The sequence below is a fragment of the Zingiber officinale genome, chromosome 1B, assembly GCF_018446385.1.
Source record: "Zingiber officinale cultivar Zhangliang chromosome 1B, Zo_v1.1, whole genome shotgun sequence".
Taxonomy (NCBI): Eukaryota; Viridiplantae; Streptophyta; class Magnoliopsida; order Zingiberales; family Zingiberaceae; genus Zingiber; species Zingiber officinale.
The window spans coordinates 5,569,812-5,593,224 of NC_055986.1; the positions used below are offsets into that span (position 1 = coordinate 5,569,812).

Sequence of the window (23,413 nt, forward strand, 5' to 3'; positions counted from 1 at the left end):
ATTAAAAAATTTGATAAAAAAATAATAAACAAAATTGATTAAAGAAATAAAACTAAATAAATATTAAAAAGTTAAAAAAAATAAATAAAACTAATTAAAAATAAAACTAAATAAAAATCAAATAAAAATTAAAAAAATATAAATATTAATGAAAAAATAATAAACAAAATTAATTTAAAAAAACTAAATAAAATTAATTAAATTAAAAATATATATAAGTATTAATGAAAAATAATAAATAAAATTGATTAAAAATTTAAACTAAATAAAAAATTTAAAATATATAAACTAAATAAAAATTTTAAAATATATAAGTATGAATGAAAAAAATTAAAAATAAAATTAATTTTAAAAATAAAACTAAATAAAAATTTTAAAATATATAAGTATGAATAAAAAAATCAAAAAAAAAATTAATTAAAAATAAAAAAATTAAAATTAATTAAAAATTAAAAATATATAAGTATGAGTTAAAAAAATTTAAAATAAAATCAAAAAAAAGAAAAGAAAAAAAAGATAGAGGGTAGGATTGTAATTTTCGGGGGAGAGAGAGGGAGGGAGGGGGGGTGGGGGCGCGGGTGAAAGTAATTTGCATCTAAAAGTCAATTGCTTGGGCATAATATCCTATCATGTTATCAGAAAAATAAAAGGCACATATACCCCATATATATATATATATATATATAAGGCACATATGCCATATTCTTATTTATTTTTATTAATATTCATTATTATGAGGTCTATATGCCATATATATATATATATTTTTATTTTAACCTCATAAATATATACCACTAATTAAATTTTATTTATTGATTTTAAATTTTAATTTTAAAATTTTAAATAACTCAACTGGCACGCACCAGGTAAGATATTTTTTAATAAATAATATTTTATTTATTATTATTATTTTTTAAAGAAAGGCATTGAGGGTGGTATTAATGAGATCAAATCCTCTGTTCCCAAATTTCTCTATCCCCGTGTCCCTTTATCGATCGGACGGACCAGATTACATCTCAATAATGCCTTGCATATCACGAGGATACTGCACACATCTTAAAGATGTCATGATACCTTAAGATGTAATCTGGTCCGTCCGATCGGCAGGGGACACGGGGACAGAGAAATTTGGGGACAGAAGATTTGATCTGCGTATTAACGCCCACCAGCATTGGTGTTAACACATGAAATCAGTAGGGATGACAATGAGTTGGATTCGGGTCGGCTTCTATATCCTCCGTATCCATACCCCTCGGATATACCCATACCTATTAAAGGATCGAATATCTTTTATACGTATAATTTTTCTTCTTTTTATCGAATTATTATTATTCAACAAAAACATATTAAAATTAACATCTAATTAAAAATATATATATATATATATATATATAATTAAAAAAATATATTAAACATCTATATAGTCTCCTACTAATATCAATAAAAAATAGTAAGTTGATTTTAGAAAAAGAAAATTTTCTTTAACATATGTATATATATTATTTAATCAGATATTCGGGTCAGATATCAGGTATTGATAGTCCCTTCATATCCTCCTCCATTCGGGTCGGATGTCGAATCTTCCATCAGGTTCGGATGAAATTGTTATCCCTAGAAACCAGTTATAACATCCATTAAAATTAACCAATGTGGAGCCCTTAAGCATTTCTTAATTTAATTCAAAATTAAAATTTTAGGGAATGCAAGTGAACCTAAACGTCGGTTTTTGCGTCTCCCGTCATAATTGCGATCAGCCGCAACCTCCTTCGTTCCGTTGTCGACGTAGCTTCAGATCTCAGGAGTCTATCTCCTCCACTCCACCCCTTCAGGTTCCACCTCGTACCATCTAATATATATATATATAATTAAAAAAATATATTCAACAGCTATATAGTCTCCTACTAATATCAATAAAAAATAATAAATTGATTTTAGAAAAAGAAAATTTTCTTTAACATATGTATATATATTATTTAATCAGATTTTCGTGTCAAATATAGGGTATTGATAGTCCCTCCATATCCTCTTCTATTTAGGTCAGATGTCGGATCCTCTATTAGATTCGGATGAAATTACTATCCTAAAAACCAGTTATAACATCCATTAAAACTAACCAATGTGGAGCCCTTAAGCATTTCTTAATTTAATTCGAAATTAAAATTTTAGGGAATGCAAGTGAACCTAAACGCCGGTGTTTGCGTCTCCCGTCACAGTTGCGATCAGCCGCAACCTCCTTCGTTCCGTTGTCGGCGAAGCTTCAGATCTCAGGAGTCTATCTCCTCCGCTCCACCACTTCAGGTTCCGCCTCGTACCATCTAAAGCGTCAATTTTTTTTTTATCGGTTTTGGTCGTTGCTCCGCTTCCATCCTTTTCTCTCGAATCGATTCATGCCATTTTCTTTCTTCTAAGATCGGGACCGATGTTTTATCACAAGCTTCGTTCTTCTAATGCATTTGTACACCAAAAACGGGGAAAAGAGAATGAAGGGTATGGAAACACTGGGAAAATGTGGGGTCATTTCTTTTTAGATGCTCTAGGGTTATTCATATTTAATTGTAGTCTTGATTTTTCTTTAGTTCCAGACTTCTAGTTCTCGTTCCCTTGTCAAATTTGAAGACGTGGTTTAAGTATACTCTTTTTGACAACCATGCCCACCAAATTAGGGTTTTACTAACACCCACGTGAATCGATTGTACTAATCTTCTTTTGCTGTAAGACGTTAGTTTGAAATGACGTTTATTTCGTGTATTCCAAATCTGTAGTAATTCTTAATTAGAAGTGTATGATGAACTAGAAAATCACCCGAAGCTATTAGCTTGAGATTTTGTTGAACAACAGCAGTCGTTGGAGTATTTTTATGCAACACTGTAATCATTAATTTTTTTGTTAGCAAAGTATAACTCAGCTTGCTTAACCGACATATTTGTATTGTATGACCCAAAGGTGAGTTCGCATGGAGATAGTTGCTATAACATTGGTTCTGCTTTTTGTACTGGCAGCTCTGTTTGTCATCCCAAGATCCAATAGCAAAGGTAGCTCCATTAACATAAAAAATTATTTTATTGGGCAAGTTCAAATAGCTCAACAGTGTCATTTACCAACTATGTGTAGGCACATCCAAGAAAACTCATCCAAGTGCAACCACAAAGGTGATGCATTTTACCCATATGTTTTTTTTAATCATTTTTCTCTAGTTCTTTGCTAGTTATTTTGTTTCTCAAGAAGTTCTAGAGTGTGTTTGCAAAGTCTGCCAATATGTTCAATAACAGTTTATCTCACATGGTAAACTGGTTAATCCTCGGTGGTGATTTTGCGTATATTAATAGGTGGGTTGTAAAGGTATCTACACATTTAAATATGATTATTCAAAACAGTATTTTGCGTGTCAGTTACTACTATACTGCATAGCTGTGACATGCTGCATTGACTTTGCCGCATTGAAATTTCCTTTGCTAGTGGTGGTTTATATTTACACAATAACTAGGTGTTGCAATGGGCTTGGGATTGGACGCTTTAATTTTTTACTATTACAACAATATTTTATATAATTTCTACAAAGCCATTTAGTTGTTGCATTTTGTTATGTATTGCCTTGAAAATGACATTGCTAGTCACGATTAAAAGACGAGGTTAGGTTGTGCAATGGGGCTTGGGATTGTATGTGATGAATTGGAACTTAGTGACCAGAAAAGTACTAAATTGTAGTCTTGCAATGGAGGATATTTTAACCAGAACTGTTGCATGTAACAAGATATGATTGATTATGTCCGAGTATATAGTTTAGAACAGACCGTTTAGTCTTGGTTATTTTTTTTAGCAATTATGAAGGAGACCAATAAATGTGCATAATTTCAACTTGGTATTAGATCAGATAAGCAAGTTGTAGGTCAAGGTTTCTTTTCTCATCCCTTGATTCCCCCATCAAAGGGGAGTTCATGGGTTTGAGGTAGTTTGCATGGCCCTTCCTCCCCTTCAGTACCATAGATCCTTTTTCTTCTGTTGTTAACACTTGCAAATCTGAATGAACATCAAACCTCATTAGTCATTACCAAAATCTTCTTGCCTGAAGAAAAACCACACAAGAAACAAGGTTAGATAAGAAATCTAGTGTATGCTGATCTGCAGCATGGCCTTACTAACTAATGATCCAATGCCCTCTTCACTGCTTACTCCTTGTACTTGCATCATGTCATATGATTCAATCTCCGTTTGTTTTCAATCTTGCTGTTATCCACTCTTGGCATGTAACTTCCTCACTCAGTGTCATTAGATCTCAAAAGGTAAGGCTATGATATTCAATGCTGTGTTTTAACAGTTATTTCCTATTCTTCATCTATAATGTCCACTCTGAGCTTTTTAACTTCATCCATTACTACTCCAAGACCATCAAAACTCCCGTTTGGTCCTCTAGATGCATCTTCTCCAGCTGTTCACCATCATACTCAATGCTGTGCACAGGTTATAACCTAGACAAATTGGTGCCATATGGATGCACCACACACCTTAGAGGCAGGCTTCATGAGGAACATGGATGTAGATCACTAAACCAAAAGTTAATCCTAGGCCTGTCCAAGTCCAAGACAACATGTAAACCAAAAAATGATTTGATTGAGGAACAAAGATAAATAAATCAGGACAGAGACTTAAAGATCCTGATAAAAAGAAGCATAAATAAAGAGGTGCAACTGATTTAATAGCAATAGATAAAGAAAAGAGCAGCTTAAAAGGAACAAAATATCCTATGTGCAATAAACTCTTTAATTTGTAAATTTTCCTCCCCTTTGTCAAACTAAATTATCACAATAATTTCATTACCAACTAAGTGCATGGATGACCTAAAGGAGATCAGTTTTTATCTATATCTTTTAATCTCTCTCTTGTTTTGTGGTTGGTATCCAAATTTTTTACTTCTTCTCTTTTGACTACTTTTGGCACTCCCTCAATCCCTCAAATAAAAAATGCCAAGAATACTCTTTTCCCTCTCAACCTTTTCATTCTTATGCTGGAATTCTAATGCCTTTTTCTCGTTATGCATTTCTCACTTCTCTCCATTAATTCAAAATTTAAATACTCTCTCTTCTTGTGTCTTCTTTTTCTTTTATCGTAAGTGAATGTCAAAATTTCTCTTTCTTCTGACATCCCTGGAGATTGAATCTCGGATCTTTTACATATTCTATCTGGACATTTTCTCTTATATATAACATGGAATAAATAGATCATTAGCACTTTGCGTATTTCTCTGCAGTCGTTATATTGAAATTCTTTATATTTGGGTACAATTGTTCTTTTTTCTACAAAGTAAACTACTCTGTGACTTTCAAACTTAATTCATAGACTGATGGTGCTCTATTTATGTGTGCAGACCAGCATTTAATCATTTAAAATATGTATATATTTTTTTGAACAGAATTGGGTTCACTAGCTATTCTTTTTTGTCTTTCCCAGACACTGAGAACTTACTCTAAAAAAGAGGTCTTGCTTCATAACAAAAGGACGGATTGTTGGATCATAGTCAAGGGCAAGGTTGTATAGCTGATGAGGAATCAATATTTATTCTACGGATATCCTTTACAACAGATCATGAAAGGGTATATCTATTGTTTGTGCAGGTCTATGATGTCACCCCTTATGTGGAGGAGCATCCTGGAGGAGATGCTATACTAAACAATGCTGGAGGCGATTCAACTGAGGGCTTTTATGGGTTTGTATTAATAATGCTACTTATGATGCAGCAATGTTTTAATGATTATTTATTTTGATAGATCAAATCTCTTGGAACTCCACATTGCTGCATTGTTGTCATAGTTAATGTATTAAATCAGATGAGTTTTTTTTTTTCCCATCGGAACTGTTTTTTCATTTATCCTTTACTGTTTTTTTTTGTCATCCTATTTTATAAAATCTCCTTTAATTTTACCATTTAAAGAGAGGATCTTTAATTACATTGGTTACTTGCAATTGCAGGCCACAACATGCCACACGAGTGTTTGACATGGTTGATGAGTTTTATATCGGAGATTTGATGGCCTGATGAGGTTCTTGAACTATCTACGCTGGTGGTCTTGAAAGTGGTATTTTAATTCTTCACTTTTATGCAAACTCTGATTTGCTTTTATGGATTTGTATTTTTCAGAACCAGCGTCATTGCCCAAACGAGATTGTATTTCTTAGATCTTATTCATTCAGTTTGTGAAAACTCTTCTTTTTATTAGCTCTAAAAAATAATTGAAAATAAAAAGGACAAGTAATAAAACATTTATCATTAGTTTTTTTGACATTATTGTAAGATGAAATATATTTGTATTGTATAGGTACAATTATCCTGCAATCTTCTGGCTGTCAATTACCGCCCAAATGACCTACAGGCTAATTTGCTTGATCCCCACTTGGGTCAACAGGCCAATCTAAATAAAAAAGAAAACTGCAAAAATCTAAAACCAATATTGATATTTTATAATGAAAAATATAGTAAGCAATTTTGATTTACTGCTGGATCACATCAAATTATTGACAAAGATTGGCAGCTCTTCTGGTTGCCAAGGTTGATTGAATCAAAACCTTCGCACTGTAAATGTGCCCAACACCAACAGGTTATGATGCTTGGATTCAGATTTGCTTTGTCTCTTCGGATGGATTTAGTAGCTAGCGCATGAGGTGTTGTCATCATGAGGTCTGGGGTTCGAATCTCGGTAAAGTCGAGATAAATATCTTTATTATGTGTTAGTCATTATTCCAAAGGCTAGTAGCCATTCGTGATTTATCTTTTCCGTGTTGGTCTTGGGACAGATTGGTGAGGGTGTTGGGGGTGAACGTATTCATCTTTTATCATCTTAGATTTAGATTTACTTTAGGTATTTTTTTTAAGAGTTACTTTGTTATCATCTACGTGTGACTAGACGAGTTAGACTAGCAATGTTTTTTTGTATTTGTGATGTGTTGGGCAAATTCCGGTGATTCAATAAGATTTTATTTATTTTTAATTAAATATGATACTAAGTATAAATATAAAACAAAATTTAAATCAGTAAAAAAATGAATTCAAGTTATTGTTTATCATGTCACAATTGAGTTTTGAAATCATAATTTTCTAAGATGCTAGGCCAATAAACGACCTTAAACCATGGACTAGTTCTATACATTGATAATAAAAGTGGAACCGTTATCTCCACCGTCTCTGCAGGATGTCATCGCTCTGGAAGAGGTAAAGATTAGTTCTATACATTGATTAAATTGTAAGTGGTTTAACTATATTTTAAATTGTTTAGGAGCCATTTTTCAAAATTATAAAGTGAGAATAAATTGTTAAAAAATGATTAAAAAAAACTTGAAATATATTTGCAACTAATTGATGGGAAAATAAAATGAGTGAAAAGCACAAACTTAATTAGCATTGGCATTAACTCGATTTTATTTTTCCACTTTAATTCGTTGTTTGTTCATATGTTGTAGGATGGAAGAATCGATTATGAAGAGTTTGTAACTATGATGAGAAAAGACTCTTCAGAGGCCATCCAGTCTAGCCGGCGTAAATAAGATCATGCTGATGGTCAATAATGCGACTGTGTTCTCATAATCTTGTGGCTGCTTGGTTGAAATCAACCTAGATTCCTTACTCATCTTCCTGGAAAATGTTAATCTAAACTTGCTGATTGTTTATGTTCTCATGAATAATGCCTAATTTTTAAAAATCATTGATACTCTAGTTGATTTCTTTTTCCACTGACCTTTGTCGATGATATTCACCTGGCTCAAAAGAATTTAAGTTATGGAGTCATTGAAATCATAAGCCATTTGCCAGAGGTGTGAAAGTTTTGGACAGTTATCCTTGAGTTTGATGTGATGGTAAAAAATAAGATGTATTTTTTAAATAATTAAGATTTAATTTTCATGTAAAATAAATCTATGGCGATTGAACTATTAGTGAAATTGAGACATTATTTAAGGCAGGGGTATAAATGAATCAAGTCGTCATAAGCTATTCGAAACTCGATTCGATAAAAGTTCGTTTGAGTTTGTTTAGTGAGACTCGTTAAGATAAACAAATCAAGTTCAAGTTTCACAATATTCGGCTCGTTAGCTCTTGAACATGTTCGCTAAATTCATGAATTAACTTTTAAATAAAAAAATAATTTTGATATTGAATTTATAGATTTTACACTCTACTTATGAAACATATAGACAAATATATTATTCCCTCAGATGGGTCTAGTGGCTAGTGCATGAGGTGTTACCACCATGAGGTCTGAATTCGAATCTAGATAAAATCGAGGTAAATATCTCCTTTAGCGTATTCACTTTTTACCACCATATAGACAAATATATTAAATTTATTTATTAGAATAAAATTGTAAATTTTAATAGGAAATATTATAAATTTTTTAAATATATATTTTAATTTTTAATAAATATTTAAATTTATAATTTATATTTATTAAGTTCGTTTAGGCTCGATAAAAGCTCGAATAAACATTCGTTAAATAAAACTCAAACTCGGCTTGATTATAAACGAGCCAAACTTAAACATTCAAGAGTTTAACTCAACCCAACTCGACTACACTCCTAATCTAAGGAACTACCATATTTTCTAGATTTACTTAGTGGGCAGAATAGGAAGTCGAACCGTCTATTTTAAAATTAATTGAGTGGTAAGATCTGAATATTTAGAGAGTGTTTGGTTCAGATTTGTGAATCAGAATGATAATGAGTAATGCGTTTTGATTATGGGATTAATAGGAATAAGAATCAGGATTGTATTATCTATTTGATTTAAATCAATCTCAGTAATGAGAATCAGATAAATTTATAATTTTATTCTTATTAGTTAATGTATTAAAAAATAATTTGATTTTTTTTCATTTTAAATAACTGTAATATAAGATTTTACTTATTTTAACTTAAAAAATAATTACAAAATAAAATTTTTTATCGATAGTTTTAACGTTTTTTTTTCTTCTTTCGTCGAACAAATGAGGTATTAGGAAAATTAATGGTCATGGATTAAATTTCTTTTAGGGAGTTATTTTATTTTATTTTTATTTTTGGGAAAATACAAGTCCCTTTGTGAATTTTCCCCAACATAAAAGGGTTATTTAAAAAGAAAAAAAAAGAAAATAACTTTCGCGAAAATTGCAATCGAAGCTAATTACCGCTTCCTTCTCTCCCCTTCATTTCCACCGTCGTCAGATCTGCCTTTCGATCGCCTCTCACTCGCAAACCCTCCGTCCCTCCCCAGTCCGGCGGTGGGTGCCTTCGGATCCAGGAAGCGCAGGACCATGCGGAGTTCAATCGCCACCTACAGGGAGAGCCTCTCACGTCTGGCCAACGAGGTATTGGATGCCGCCGATGATCTCGAGACCCCTCGTCCCCGGGGCGGGGAAGCCGCGGATTATCCTTCCTCTGGACGTCGGTTTTCTCGGAGGTTGTCCGGGGTTTCTCCACCTGCCAGGTCTCCCGTCGCTAACGGTGTTGATTCCGGACACCACGATGAGGTATGCCTAAATTCTTGAAGCCACGTAATCTTGCTTCTTCAGTGAAAATTTGCTTGCACTTCATTCTTGGGAGGCTTGCGTCTTTGGGAATTGGGGGAATGAGTCAAACTCTAAACTTTTATGGACAATGATCCTGAGAATTTGGGATGTTAACTGAAATTCAAGAACTTGGTGGATACTTCTGAATTATAGATCAATTGCTCTATGCGAGAAGTAAGTAATTGAAAGGATAATGTCAGTCTATATGGACCTACTCCGCGACCCTTGTCTCCTTAGAACTTACACTTAAAAAATTAGGAATTTCTTGTTGTTAGATTCTTCTAAAAGGAACCTTATTCGAATTGTGGTTTGGTGGTATTCTTCAAGGCATAAATTATGTCAATGAAATTCAGTCCTAGTACTAGACCAGAGTGAGCTGGGTATTTAAAGCAAAATCAAGATGATGGTAGTGATCAACTTTTTGTGGTCACTTTGATGTTTTTGCCCATCTTTTGTTTTACATATTCTAAACTTTGCCCTTTTTAAGCATTTAGCCCAGCGAAACTTGAGAATTTTTAAGCACAGTATGTTCTCAGGACTTTGATAAATAACCAATGGATACTTGTACTACTAAGGGTCTGTTTGTTTCTCACAAAATATTGTTCAGGATTTTTTTTTTGAGTTTTCCATATTTGGTATGAGGTAAAATCTTGGTCAACAAAAAATATGAGAGACATATGACTTCCGACCGTAAAGTTATTTTCCACCTACCTATCTGTGTATCCACCCTCAATAGCGAGTCTCCTCTCCCCCTTCCATTGTTTGCCCATTGTATGCAAGCCGTCTGCTCTCATCCACAAGCCTCCATAGTCATTCGTGAGTCCTCTGTCCTCCGCCCTCATGACTTCATCTACATGCGTCTTTCAATCCCTTCGTCTTCATTGGCAAGCCCCCTTCTTCTTCTACCTTTGTCGCTAGTCCCTTAGCCTTGTGTCCTCATCGCCAAACTCTTCCTTGGTCCTCTGTTCTTGTTGGTGAGCCCAATTCGCTCTCTTCAAAGGAGAGGGGAAATCTTTACTCCCTCTTTCAGCAATGAGAAAAAGTACTCCTTTGTTAAAATTTGTATTAATAATATTCTCCGAAAAATATCTTACATGGAACAAGCATTTTACGTGGGAGAAGCAAGACAAGTTTGTCAGGATCACTATATGCTCTTTCCCTATATTAGAGGATATGTTGATGTTGAAAGTGCTTGGGTGCTTAGCTTTTTCATTGTTTGAGGCGAGGATTTAATTATCACCCAAAATTGGCTCTTTGAATCTTTTTGAACTTTGGTGCCAATTTCTACATCAGAACAATGACACTTAGTATGCCATTTAGGAGTCATGTCTAGGAGTGATTAGTGAACGAGCATGACAAATAGAAAGCAATAAGTAGGTCTAGCTGTGAGGATTGATGGGTGGGAAAATGAGCAATAAGTAGGGCTGATGAGCATCAAGGAAAGGTCTATTTGTAAGAAAGGGCATCAAGAAAGGTTGGGGAAAATATAGATGTTCTACTTCACCTTCCGTTTGGTTGATGGCAATTTACAACTCATTCAAACATGATTTGTTGACCGACAATGAGGCCCTATCATTCTGCTCAACCACCAAAACTAGCACCGTAATCAGTATTTAAGCTTTGGCCTAAGGCCCAATTTACTTCTCTTAGCACTTTTCAAATTGAAGCAAGGAACTACATTCAATTATAAAATGCATTTAAGCTTTATTTCCTTCATGTAGGAATGTCTTACTGATAGATATCCTTGGAAAAGTGCAAATCAGTGATTTCCAAATAAATCATGAAAGAAAGTATCTTTTGTAAACTATATGCATAATAAATGGGAAAATCCATAATAAATTCTTTTTGTTGATTTTAGAATTTCTTGTCTGGATTCTTTTATTTCAAGTAATTTATTGGTTAGCACACGTATGAGTTTGTGATGTTTATATTTTATGTCCTTATAGTACATACTTGAAGTGATTTTTTGTGAATGCTTTAAAAATTGTATTATACATTGGGACATATTAAACTCATAAATCATTAATCTTTTAACAAGTTTGATACGAGCACTAAGTATAATGTTACACAAACTTTTTTTCTTTTTTTTTTGGTGTGAGTGGCTACTGACAATTTAGGCAAATTTGCACGCACAACTTGGATTATTTCTTGTTCTCCATCTGTTCAAATTCAGATAGCCAAATACAAAGCTGATATCCTGAAGCTGCAATCGTCTGAGGCTGAGATTAGAGCACTTTCAGTGAATTATGCAACTATGCTGAAGGAGAAAGAGGTAGTTTGATTCCAGATCTTTCTTTTCTCATGATTATGTTTGTATGTGCCGGTGCTTCATATGAAAGCATTCATTTGTGTATAGTTTTCTTTGGGATCTTTATACTATTATTTGTCATGCATTATTTCGAGCGGTGACAGTTTTGTTTAGCAATTACTATCCAGTCTACTAACAAGATAGCATAAACAATATATTCAATTGTTTTTTCCTATATACTCAAGGAGTATTCCCAACAAATAGACAGAATGAGCTGTTATCTTCCTATGTCTTACTATTTGTTATCATTTCTGACAGGATCAACTTTCTAAACTTCGTGATGAAAATGGTTCTCTAAAGAAAAGCTTGGAAGCTTCCATAATACATCCTTCAAGTGATGAGAGCTATACAACATTATCAAATGCTTCTAATCTTCTCAAGGTAACTTTTAGTAGCAATGTTTATGAGACATGGAGAGATTTGCCTCATGGTTTTTAGTAAGGGACACAATCAATTTTGACACAGTTTTGAGGTTTGGATTTGCTGCCACATCATCAAGTGTTCAATCTTTGAATATTATTGACAATTATTTGGTCAAATATTCATGCTTTGTTATGACTATGTTTTGCATGAGCATAAGACTCTCTGAATGAGTGGTCTACATATCATCAGTTATATTTGACATGCTGTAGAGTGACAAATAGCCATCTGAGACCTATATGAAATTAGCCGCATAGGATCATAGTATGAGTTTCAACTTGCTCATCTTGGGACGTAACATAACCAATGCATTTTAATCTCTGGTAATGAAAGATGTGACATTAGAATAACCAGCACTTCAAACATGCTAGCCACATTGCTGCCTACTTCACATCGTTGATTTTTTTTTTCTAACAGATATCTAGTATGTACAACCTTAGAGATGATTAGCAATCTCCTTTAATATTTTTTCTTGTTTAGTGAAAGTGTGACACTGTCATGTGTTTGAAGCACATTGCACTTGATCTTGCCAAACCCACTTTAGTCCATTTATATGTTGTGACATGTTACCTGGGTCAATCCCTACCTAGATGAGGGTTTTAAACTGAATTTTGGATGCAAAAGAAGATATAATGCTATAGGTAAGCAGTAAGCTTGCTACTAATGTCATTATGCACTGGGTTTGAGGTTAATCGGCCTTTTGGGGGGAAAAAAAGATGGAATTGTTATTGGTCTCTTTGCCATCTATAGTTTCCTCAGTAGTATGTTCCTCAGTTTTTCTTGGATCATCATGCTTCCAGTACCTCAAAGAAGAATAATGAAATACTGAAATTATACAGTTTGTTCTATGCTGCTATTTTTGTTATATATTAACTTATGGTAATATTTAATAAGTTATCTTAAAAGATCATTCTTTCCCCTGTTTCCTGGATGAAACTTTAGTGGGCAATTGTTTTATTAGTTGTTCCAAGCATGGTAGGCTTGTTTTTTTCCCTCTGAATATTGTTCCTTGTAGCAGTATGGCTCTGGTTCTCCTTCCACTTGTCTTGAAGTATGCTCACTATTTTTCTCACATCATTTAGCGAACATAACAATGTGCCCCTTAGTTTAAGAATTTTTATTCATACATCTTAAAATTTTCAGAGAAATACTGAACAATCAAGCGGCAGATTGCAAAAGTATCTTCCCCAAGAGAATTCACATTCTGTGGGGAATCATACACAAAAGCTTACTGTCACCAAGCAGGATGGATTCCGCAATGGAGATATACAAACTTATGATCTTAATGTCCTACCACAAAATGTGGATCTAAGGCATGCAGATTCACATCGAAATGGAAAGGTAGTTGTAGCTGCTGCTATTTATTTGTCATGGATAATGACAAAAAATGTCATTTTATTTACCGCTTTTAACAAATTGATTCCCACCTTTCGATTTAACAAATCTATCCTAACTTATTATCACTCCATCCAGTTTGTCATCCCGTTACGATTACATATTGGCATAGCTTCCAATTATTCAAATACACTTAAGTTTAGTATAGTTTACCTTTTTTATTCGATTTAAATATTGTCTTCTATATTCCATGTCATAGTTAGTTATATATAATCAATATACTATTAAAATCAATTTTTAAAAAGAAAAAAAATATTAAATCTAAGTGCTATTAAATTTCTGCTACTGTGATCAATAAAGTCATATTTTTGGATATTATGTCAATATTTAGTAGTAAATAAATGTTAGAGGTTTTGGGTTAGGATAGATTTGTTAAAGTTGGAAGATGGGAATAGATTTATTAAAAGAGGTAAAAGTAAAATATTTTTGTAGTTAACCCTCCTTATTTATAGACATTATCAGGATATTTTTTGTACCAAAACATAATGTATATCATTCTCAAATAAGTCAGTTATCTTTACAATCCCATTTTTAATATTAATATTTAGGTCCTTATCATTCTTGTCATCATACTACTAATCATGTGTGACTCTGGGATTGCTATGTAGGAATATCTAGATTTACTTCAAGAAAATGAATCTCTGTCAGCATCAAAGTCCAGTCTTGAGTCTGATATTGAACAGCTTAGGACAAAACTCAAAAGTGAGCAAGAAAATCAAGCAATTTTAAGACACGAACTGCAAAGTATCGTCTTTTGTTTTCATTATTCTATTATATTAATTAGCTCGCTACATAGTTCTGATCTAATATTAAGTTATATTTAACGCTATACAGAGGAATGTCAGCTGAAGCTGGATTATTTGAGAGAACTCAATGATCATAAGAAGGATAAGGAGATGGTGAGTGTTTTTTGTAAGTTTGTTTGTGCTCTAGTCATATTCCCACATATATGCGAGACTTTTTTTTTAATGAATAGAGATGCATTATACTAGCATGCTTTCTGTTAAATAGTTAGCAAAGTATTTAGCATCTATTATTTAAGTAAAGTGTAAGAGCATCCACACCAGCTTCGTTATCCAAAATGCATAATTTAGGGTAAAAAAGTTACTTTATTAAATTTGGATATCCAACTTTCACTGCATCATATATCAGTTTCCTTATTTCTCTCTCTCCTCTATACTGGTTAGGGAATGTAATCCATTTCCTAAATTTAGAGAAGTACTATTTATAAATGCAAAATTTAGGGAATGGATAGGATAGCTGATGCAAAATTTTTTAGCTACCCTATCCAAATTTTAGGATAAAATCTTTGGATAGGGGAACTTATGTGAATGCTCTAAGTATAGGAGGAATATAATTCACCTAGTACATATTTATTGGTTTAGTACCGTCCTTAGGCAGTCTACTTTTCTTCCTAGAACATATTTATTTTACATTATCTGTAACATGCTATCTTTTTAAGTGCAGAATTCTGTCGAGTTGAAGGAGTTGCGTATGAAGGTGGATGAAAAAATATCAGAATTAAGACAATTGGAGGATGCACTTAAAAAGCAAGACATGATTCAGGAATCTAATGCTTCTATTGAAAGTATGAAATATACAATTAACAAATTAGAGGAGGAGAATGCTAAACTCAAGGTTGGTGTCTGCATATATGTAAACCCAACTATATAATTATACTCCTTCAGCATTGGACTTGTAACTGTGTTTGATTTTAGTAAGTTGCTCTGAGAGTTTTTTACAGTGGGAATTTCTAACTTAAGCTATTTGTATAGATGGAGAAGGATGAACTTGAGAAGAATTTGAAACTTCATATGAAAGCTTCGAGTGAGAATAGTGATTCTACAGAGGTATTGGTAGCTTTTATGGTTTCATGAAAAATGCGAGGAACTAAACTAGTTTGCACTTATGTATTTTTGTTGAATCCTACTTTAATGGCATGGCCATGTCTATGTTCAAATCCCACTGTTCTCCTTCCATATTTGAAGAATAAGATCCTATTGCTGTTACTATGTTTGAACTTTAATATGCATTATCATAGTCTGCATAGTCTCACAGTGTAGTGATCAGTCTTCCTCTGATTCCTGCTTAAATCCTTCAGTAAACATTTTCATCTGCTATTAGGACTTGCCTGAAAACTAGTCTAATTCCTGATCGCCATTAATTTAGTTCTTTGCTGCTCTGTATTTAGTTTAGTTGCTTAAAATTTTGCTTTCTCTTTTGACCTGTCTCCTGTTTTGGTTCTGTTATATTTTCCTTTGACTGATTTTTGGTTCTGGATGGCCATGCTGCTGTGTAAGAGAATCTTCCATAATATGATATTCGATGATTTTGATATTTCCTCTCTTTTATGTATCGGAATTTCCATAAGACTATTTTACAGTTAAAGTGTGCCTCTGTCTGCCACAGTGTGATATTCAACAATAAGAAGTTGTATCCTTGTACTTTTATGTCTTCAGCTCTCCTCTGAATCTCCTCATACCTATCTACATTGAGACACTAATTAACAAGTTGTTTCTTGTATCACATATGTTGGCTGTACTGTACTCTACTAGTGCACATTTCAAACATGCTTAAAGAATGAAATTATTTATTAGTGTTTTACTCATTACAAATTGAAGGATGTTGAGAAGATGAGTCTTTCATTAAGGAAGTTGGAGGAACAACTCAAAGATGCCAACAAAGAACGAGACAAAGCATTACAGGAGTCAGCCCGACTAAAGCAACACTTGCTTGAGAAGGTAATTCTTTTCTACTTTGCTTTTCTTAAAGAGTCTTTCTATAATCAATTCACACTAATGAAAAGTTAGCTACTTAATCTGTTTACTCTTAATATCATCAACTACATTTTTATCAATTATTTTTGACTTGCAAAGTCACCTCACCATGACTTGGAAAAGCAACTTTGCAAAAGTTTCACGTCTATATAATTTCAAGTTAAGCTAGATTTTCTGGTTGTAGACTTTCTAAGTCATAAGAATGGCAATGTACTGGATCAGTTCTTGAATTGTAGTGGTTCAATTTTGGAATTAGTTAGGGATGCATATTCTTGAGCAGACCATTATATATGATAGTTAAGATTGTCATTCTTTGTTCCCACTTGGTTTTAATTAAGTATAATTTGGCATGCCTACTTAGCCTTGGCTTGATTTTATAAAAGAACACCTACTCATAAGAGGGTTCTAACTTATGGAATTAATCCATCTTAAAGTTATCCAAATAAAAGTTCCCCATTGTTTTAATTAAGTTCATCAGTAACTTGAGTAGGTACTGTCTGGACACAAATAATAGGCAGAGAGGAGTCATATATGATCACCTAGAAAAGAAAAATGTTTTAAAACGTTGAAGCCAGTGTATGCTTAGAGCCTTAAAATAAGGTATGAATTAAAAAGAACATTCATTTATTGTCAATATCGGAAGGGGAGCTTTGGCACAACGGTATAGTTGTTGTCATGTGACCTGGAGGTCACGGAAACAACCTCTTAGAAAATGTAAGGTAAGACTACGAATAATGGATCCAATGTGGTCTGTCCCTTCTCGAGGACCTCACATTGGCGGTAGTTTCGTGCAACAGGCATTTTTTTTAATCTATTGTCAATATTGGAGTGCTAATGCTATTTTATGTATTTGTTAGTGATTTTTTTTTCAGTTTCTCATTTACCAGAAAAAAAGAAATTTCAATATTGAAAAAAAATGGAAAAAATATTTACCATCAAAATTTTGATATCATTGTATAATATTAATTTTTGCATACAAGTAACAGGATGAATAATTTTCTCCAAAATTAAGCGGAAAAATCATAAAAATTTAGGTAAACAAAAATCAGAAAAAGAAACAAAACAACAACCGTTTTACGACTATCTTGGGAAGATCTGGAGATAAATTTTTCCTTCAGATCTGGAGATAAATTTTTCCTTCACCTTACCTTTGCAAGCAAAATACAGTTGATGAAGTCTAGTGGTCTACTCTTCAAGTTCCTGATCTGAAAGGAAAAAAAATGCTGCATGAAAGCATTTTCCCTAAATTGATGTGACTGCCCCAGTAGGGTTTGTTCTGGATCAATTACCTATAAAACCTAAAAGTTTTTTAAAAATATTCTATGTTATGGCATGATGAATCCCCCCCACCATTTTAGTGTTTCATTCAATCTTAATATCCAGGGGATAGACTACTAGCTAAATAATGCAATATGGTGCTTCAGCCTTCATGAATGAAGGCATTTATAAATTGAGATATTTCAGTTGACATGTAAATATCTAGGAACTTGAAGATTCTGACAAGATGGATGAGGACAGTAAAATGATTGAAGACCTTCAAGCAAATTGTGAACAACTAAAAGCTCGTGTACTGCAATTGGAGAAGACTCTGAAGCAGGAAATAGCGAAGAAGGAAGAGTTCAGGAAACTGAAAAATGATGAACTTCATAAGTTAAATGAAGTAATTGATGACCTAAAGCAAAAACTTGCAAACTGTTTGAGCATAATCGACTCTAAAAATGTTGAGTTGCTAAATCTTCAGACTGCCCTTGGTCAGTACTATGCCGAAAGTGAAGCAAAGGTGAGTTCTTTTTATCTTTGTTCATGCTTTGAGAACTTAGTATATAATATAACATCATTTTGTAGTTTACGTTGTTTTGGCAAAATTGATTGTCGACTGAATAATATATTTTTGGCATTTATCCACAATAGGAACGTTTAGGAAGAGATCTGTTCATTGCTAGAGAAGAAGCTGCTAAGCTTTCTGAATTGTTGAAGGTATTCTTGAAAATTTAAATATGTATATATTTTGGATTCCTACACAACCAGTTCCATTATACTACCTTTATCATTTTTGTTGTCGCACAATTGTCTATTTCTCTACTGCTTATGCAGCTATGTACTCAAAACTTGTGCTTAGAATATGGCTTTCTGGGTTTCGTGCTACTGGTGGTGAGTTGTTTGTTAACCTAATAGTAGTCATGGATGGCCACAGAGTATTGGGTGTCTGAAGTTAGATTTAGAATCTGATACTTTTGTGTTGTTTTTTATATGGCAGATCAACAGATTTAACTGATGTAATAAATATATCATTTAGAAAACATGAAAATGCACTAGTCCCATTTATTAGCTACTTAATTGACGAACTGTGCCAAATTTTTAGACTCCAGTGAACTAAATGATTTACATTAATTTGGATATTGTTGGTAATTATGTAGTCCTGGCAACTTGTTTTAATTGGTTATACATATTCCTAGTAACACATGAAGGTCCCATAGCATGAGAAATACATGTTTGTATTTATTGCTTGGTCTGACCACCATATTCCGTGAAAATTCTTGCATTCTGTTAAAAAGCTATTTGATGAATGATAAGACTGGATATGTGGCCATTTTCGCATGCATGTTGCTTCACTGCATCATATATGTCGGCAGATGCCTATGTAGCCATTTGCTCTGAAGCCTTGATTTCCTATTTTTTTTCATCTTTATTATTGATGTATACTTCACCCTATTACTAGAATAATATTCTTTGATAGTCTACTCTAATGGGTGCATAAATTGACCAAACCAAGCATTACCCAATATTTTCTAATTGCAGATGACATATTTTATGCTATTATAATTTATAAACTTCCAGTTGGATGCCATGTGGATGAGTATAATATGTCTTCCTTTTTACTTGAGGAAAATGGCTTGTCCCAACTAAAGACAAATCATGTGTTGCTTTGCCATTTTTTTCTTCACCAAATTTTTGGGGCAATTTTCTGGTCTTGTAGGTTGCAAATCAGGAGCTACTGATATCGAAAAGAGAAAAAGAAGAGATAGGCACTAAACTCACACAAACAGAGACAATGTTATTAGAAGGAAAACGTTTCATACAGAAGCTTGAGGAGGACAATGTAAAGTTACGGCATGCTCTTGAGAAAAGCATGATGACACTAAACAGGATGTCGTTGGATTCAGATAACTATGTTGACAGGTTACTTTATGTTCTTTCTTTTTCCTTGCCTTTTTAAAATTTGTTTGTTGATTCTGTGTTTGGATGCTAGGCATATGGCCAAGTGATCAAGTAGATATTTACAATGAGCTTAGACTAGTTTAAAAAATAAGAATGTTAAGAGTTGTGTTCTTTATACTTCTTTGTTGATGACTACCACATAAGCAACCCTTCGGTCATTTTATTTTGAAATTCAATATAATTAAGAATGGGAAGCTATTGGCATTTGCTTGTGCAATATTTGAATTCTCTCATGTTCCCACATTTTCATAGGAAATCTCTCACCTATCAGGCTAAGAATTATTTAATTTGTAGAATTTATGAACAATAATTGGTAATATTTAAATTACAGACCATTTTTTTTATTATTTGAGTTCATCCCATCGCTTTGGTAATACCTGGCTAACTATGTTTTTCACTTGCATACTTAAGTAGATGATCACATAGTTTACTAACAAATACAATGGGCTGTATGTAGTTCTTGGAGCTGGAAAGGGTAAAATCCATCAACAGAGTCTCTAACCTGCATATGCATATGCTTTTGTGTATAGCCTTGGAACTCTGAATTATGCATGACCTTGTTATGTGGACATCATGAAATTTCTGTAAGCCTCATAATTGTTGGTGAAAAAAATCCTAGGTCTAAAGGGAAAGTTTGATACTTGTGAATTTATTCTTAATTCCATAGAATACCATGGTAACATGGGATTCATGCAAATTAATCTTTTTTTTTCTTGCTCCCAAGCTTTTTTAGCATTTTCAAAACAAAGCAACTTCAAACCTAATTTTAATCTGCATCAATTAGTAAGTTCTATTTGGAGACAGGATTGGCATATGTATCAACAGCTAAACTATGTATCATTTGCCTGTGACTTTACTTACCAGTGACCATTTTATCAGCAAGTATATGAGCGTGGTAACCCTTGCAAATGAATTTTACCTTCCCAGGATGCCAAGGACAGTATTGAGCCGCTATATGCAATTTCTTTCCCAGGAAATACTGAAAACAATTCTGTCTGAGGCAATAAGACAGACAATAATGTCATGCACGTTTTCATGTAGATTCAGCAGATCAGATTCCATGATTATGCATCTGCAATGAAATTATACACTCGAGTGTTAAGTCTTCACAATCCAAATAGTCAAATTTCCTAACTATATTGTTCTTAGATGTGACCTTTTCAATCGAATGCCCTCAAATTTGTCGAAACAACAATTTTCTTTGGCCTTTCTATTTCAACTTCGACTATATGCAACTTGTTTAATGTTGCTTTTGATGGCAGGCGAATAGTTATCAAATTACTAGTGACATACTTCCAGAGGAACCACAGCAAAGAGGTAAATTCACTTGTCACAGGAAACACTTATGGAACACAATTTTGTAGACTAAATAATCAGGAAACATGTCAATTCTAGGTTCTTGACCTTATGGCACGTATGTTGGGTTTCTCTGACGAAGATAAACAGAGGATAGGCATAGCTCAACATGCTGCTGGAAAAGGTGTGGTCAGGGGTGTATTAGGTCTACCTGGTCGACTAGTTGGAGGCATTATGAGAGGAAGCTCACCTGAAACCTCATCACAGGTTGCTTCAGATAATCAGGTTCAACTGTCTTTTTTACCGTATTTTCTATCCTTTCCCTATTCTTGAAGCTTCACAAAGCCAGTCACGTTTTAATCTAGTCCGCAATGAATTAGCTTGACCTGTTTTCAATTGTAGCGTTAATACAATGTGAAATTGTCAACCTCATAAACTGAACTGATACATCTCTATCTCGAGGGAGTTGCTTGCCATGTGTGGCTTAGTTAATCAATCCTTTTAACACACTTCATTTTATGTTTTTGTTATGGATGCTCGTAACATTCTTTGTTATGTTCCGCAGTCGTTCACTGATTTATGGGTCGATTTTCTTCTCAAAGAAACTGAAGAAAGAGAGAAAAGGGAATCGTCTGATCTGTCCAGATTGTCAAATCCTCAAGACATGAGCACATCAAGCTCAGGAATACTATCATCTGTTCCAGAATATGCAACAAAATTCCAGAGTGCGACCAGTGTTTCTGGTTCGCCCAGTGGACAATTCCTAGCGAGCCGGACCTCTTCTACACTTCCTTCAGAAATAACCCAGAAAATTAACCATTTGGATGCTGAATTCGCTACAGTTCCTCTTACATCCTCGGTGCATCCTTCCCAAAGTAGTGTTAGTCACTCAAGACTGCTGCCAAGATATTGACGTTAATGCTTGCTTAGAGGAGGTATGAGAATCCATGTGAATGCAATTATTCGTAGTTTGTTCATTAAGTTATTGTTTCGTTGATGCAAGGAAAATATTCTTTTAGTCGCGTTGTCAAATATCCAAGTGAGGGAAAACGAGAGGGAAAAAAAAAACAGAATCCAAGACTGCTACCTATTTGTACAAACATTTCAGAATTAAAGAGAAAATCTGTCTATATTGTTTGTCTTCCTGTAAAACATGTTGCTTTGTGCAACGAGCCAATCTGAGGGAGAAACATTATTGCACAAACCTTCCTCCATTTTGAGATTCTTGTTTGTCAGTCTTGTTTGAGTTCTAGGGCCTGTTTACTTGCGATGAAGAGAATTATATTAGAGGGAAGGCAGGAATAAAATTGTAGGTAGCCGCCACATTGGGCTGTTGGTGTAAATTGGCCGGAAAACCAGTCCAGTTATGTTGCTCGTCAACCTAATTAAGCTAGTTAATCCAGTTGCGCAACTCAAATTTTCCTCCTTTGCAAAATAACATTTTCTCTGAGCTTTGTGCATACATCTAATCGTAAAATGACTATGCAAACGATGCTCGCATCGTAGCTTTGTGCATATGTCAAATCGTAAAATGATAAACATCAAATTGAAATTAAGAATAGTTTGCTTCATCATTTGGGTAACTCATAATAGAATTATATGCATGTCTATTTTTGCCTTAAAATTAATATTTCTTGAATAGATCCATGAGAAAGTTAAAATAATAGAGAAAAAAGGATGACTAAAATATAAAAAAATATATATTTTACTATTTTATTAAGAATATATCTCATTTATTAATTAATTTTAATAAAATCTAAAATAAAATTATGTTAATGTTCTTTTTCTTTTTTTTCACATTGAAAATAATTTCAAACTTTATTAGTAATTTTTACAAACATTAGGAATCTAGAGTTCAAGACTCGCTACGGTGTATTATTGAGAATTTTTTTTATTAATTAATTAGTGATATAGAGTTCGACACTAATTTACGACGTATTATTGAAAATTTCTCATTAATCAATCAGGGATTTCGAGACTCAGCTGCAACTTATTATTGAGATTTTTTCTCATTAATCAATTAGGAATCCAGCTAGAGTTCTCTTTAGTTTCACATCTTAGAATTTACAACATTACGAGCAAAGAAGTTTTTATAAATACCTCGGCCTGACGATGTTAGAAAGTATACTTTTCTCGACTTTTTGGCTAAGATTAAGTATGATATTAAATTAATTTTTTATAAGTCTACTGTAGCTATTGAGATTCTCGAACATCACTCTAGCATAGGTCTGACACACCCTTACTCAATTTATGGGCGGCCTTTTGGGTAAGATTAAGTATAGTATTTGTTCTTATTAGTCTAATATTTGATATGAAAAATTAAATTAATTTTTTATAAAGGAGAGTTTGTTACTCGAATGTGTTCATATATTATATTACACACTCAACCAGGGGCGAAGCTATTGGGGTTGCAAGGTTACAAATATAGTCCCACATTGAAAACACATAGGAAAGATCATGAGTTTATAAGA

At 33.4% G+C, this 23,413-nt stretch overlaps 2 protein-coding genes across 4 annotated transcripts; both read left to right on the plus strand.

Annotated features, from left to right (window-relative positions):
* Positions 1–2,145: 2,145 nt before the first annotated feature.
* LOC122047997 (cytochrome B5-like protein) lies at positions 2,146–7,644 on the plus strand. 2 transcript variants are annotated; one of them, XM_042609584.1, is made up of 7 exons: positions 2,146–2,298; positions 2,944–3,032; positions 3,112–3,149; positions 5,446–5,523; positions 5,610–5,701; positions 5,965–6,071; positions 7,450–7,644. In XM_042609584.1, exons 2-6 carry the CDS (start codon positions 2,954–2,956, stop codon positions 6,029–6,031), a joined length of 354 nt encoding a protein of 117 aa, XP_042465518.1. In that variant the 5' UTR covers positions 2,146–2,298; positions 2,944–2,953; the 3' UTR covers positions 6,032–6,071; positions 7,450–7,644. The 2 variants fall into 2 exon arrangements, with proteins under 2 accessions (XP_042465518.1, XP_042465511.1); XM_042609577.1 differs by lacking the exon at positions 7,450–7,644 and having other exon boundaries at positions 5,965–6,196.
* Positions 7,645–9,120: 1,476 nt separating this feature from the next.
* Positions 9,121–22,094, plus strand: LOC122048008 (golgin candidate 4-like). Of its 2 annotated transcripts, none has more exons than XM_042609598.1 (15): positions 9,121–9,488; positions 11,701–11,799; positions 12,094–12,216; positions 13,399–13,596; positions 14,259–14,394; positions 14,485–14,549; positions 15,118–15,288; positions 15,426–15,500; positions 16,272–16,391; positions 17,911–18,207; positions 18,339–18,404; positions 19,405–19,607; positions 20,909–20,963; positions 21,042–21,227; positions 21,508–22,094. In XM_042609598.1, exons 1-15 carry the CDS (start codon positions 9,273–9,275, stop codon positions 21,853–21,855), a joined length of 2,358 nt encoding a protein of 785 aa, XP_042465532.1. In that variant the 5' UTR covers positions 9,121–9,272; the 3' UTR covers positions 21,856–22,094. The 2 variants fall into 2 exon arrangements, with proteins under 2 accessions (XP_042465532.1, XP_042465541.1); XM_042609607.1 differs by having other exon boundaries at positions 21,042–21,209.
* The last annotated feature ends 1,319 nt before the right edge of the window (positions 22,095–23,413 follow it).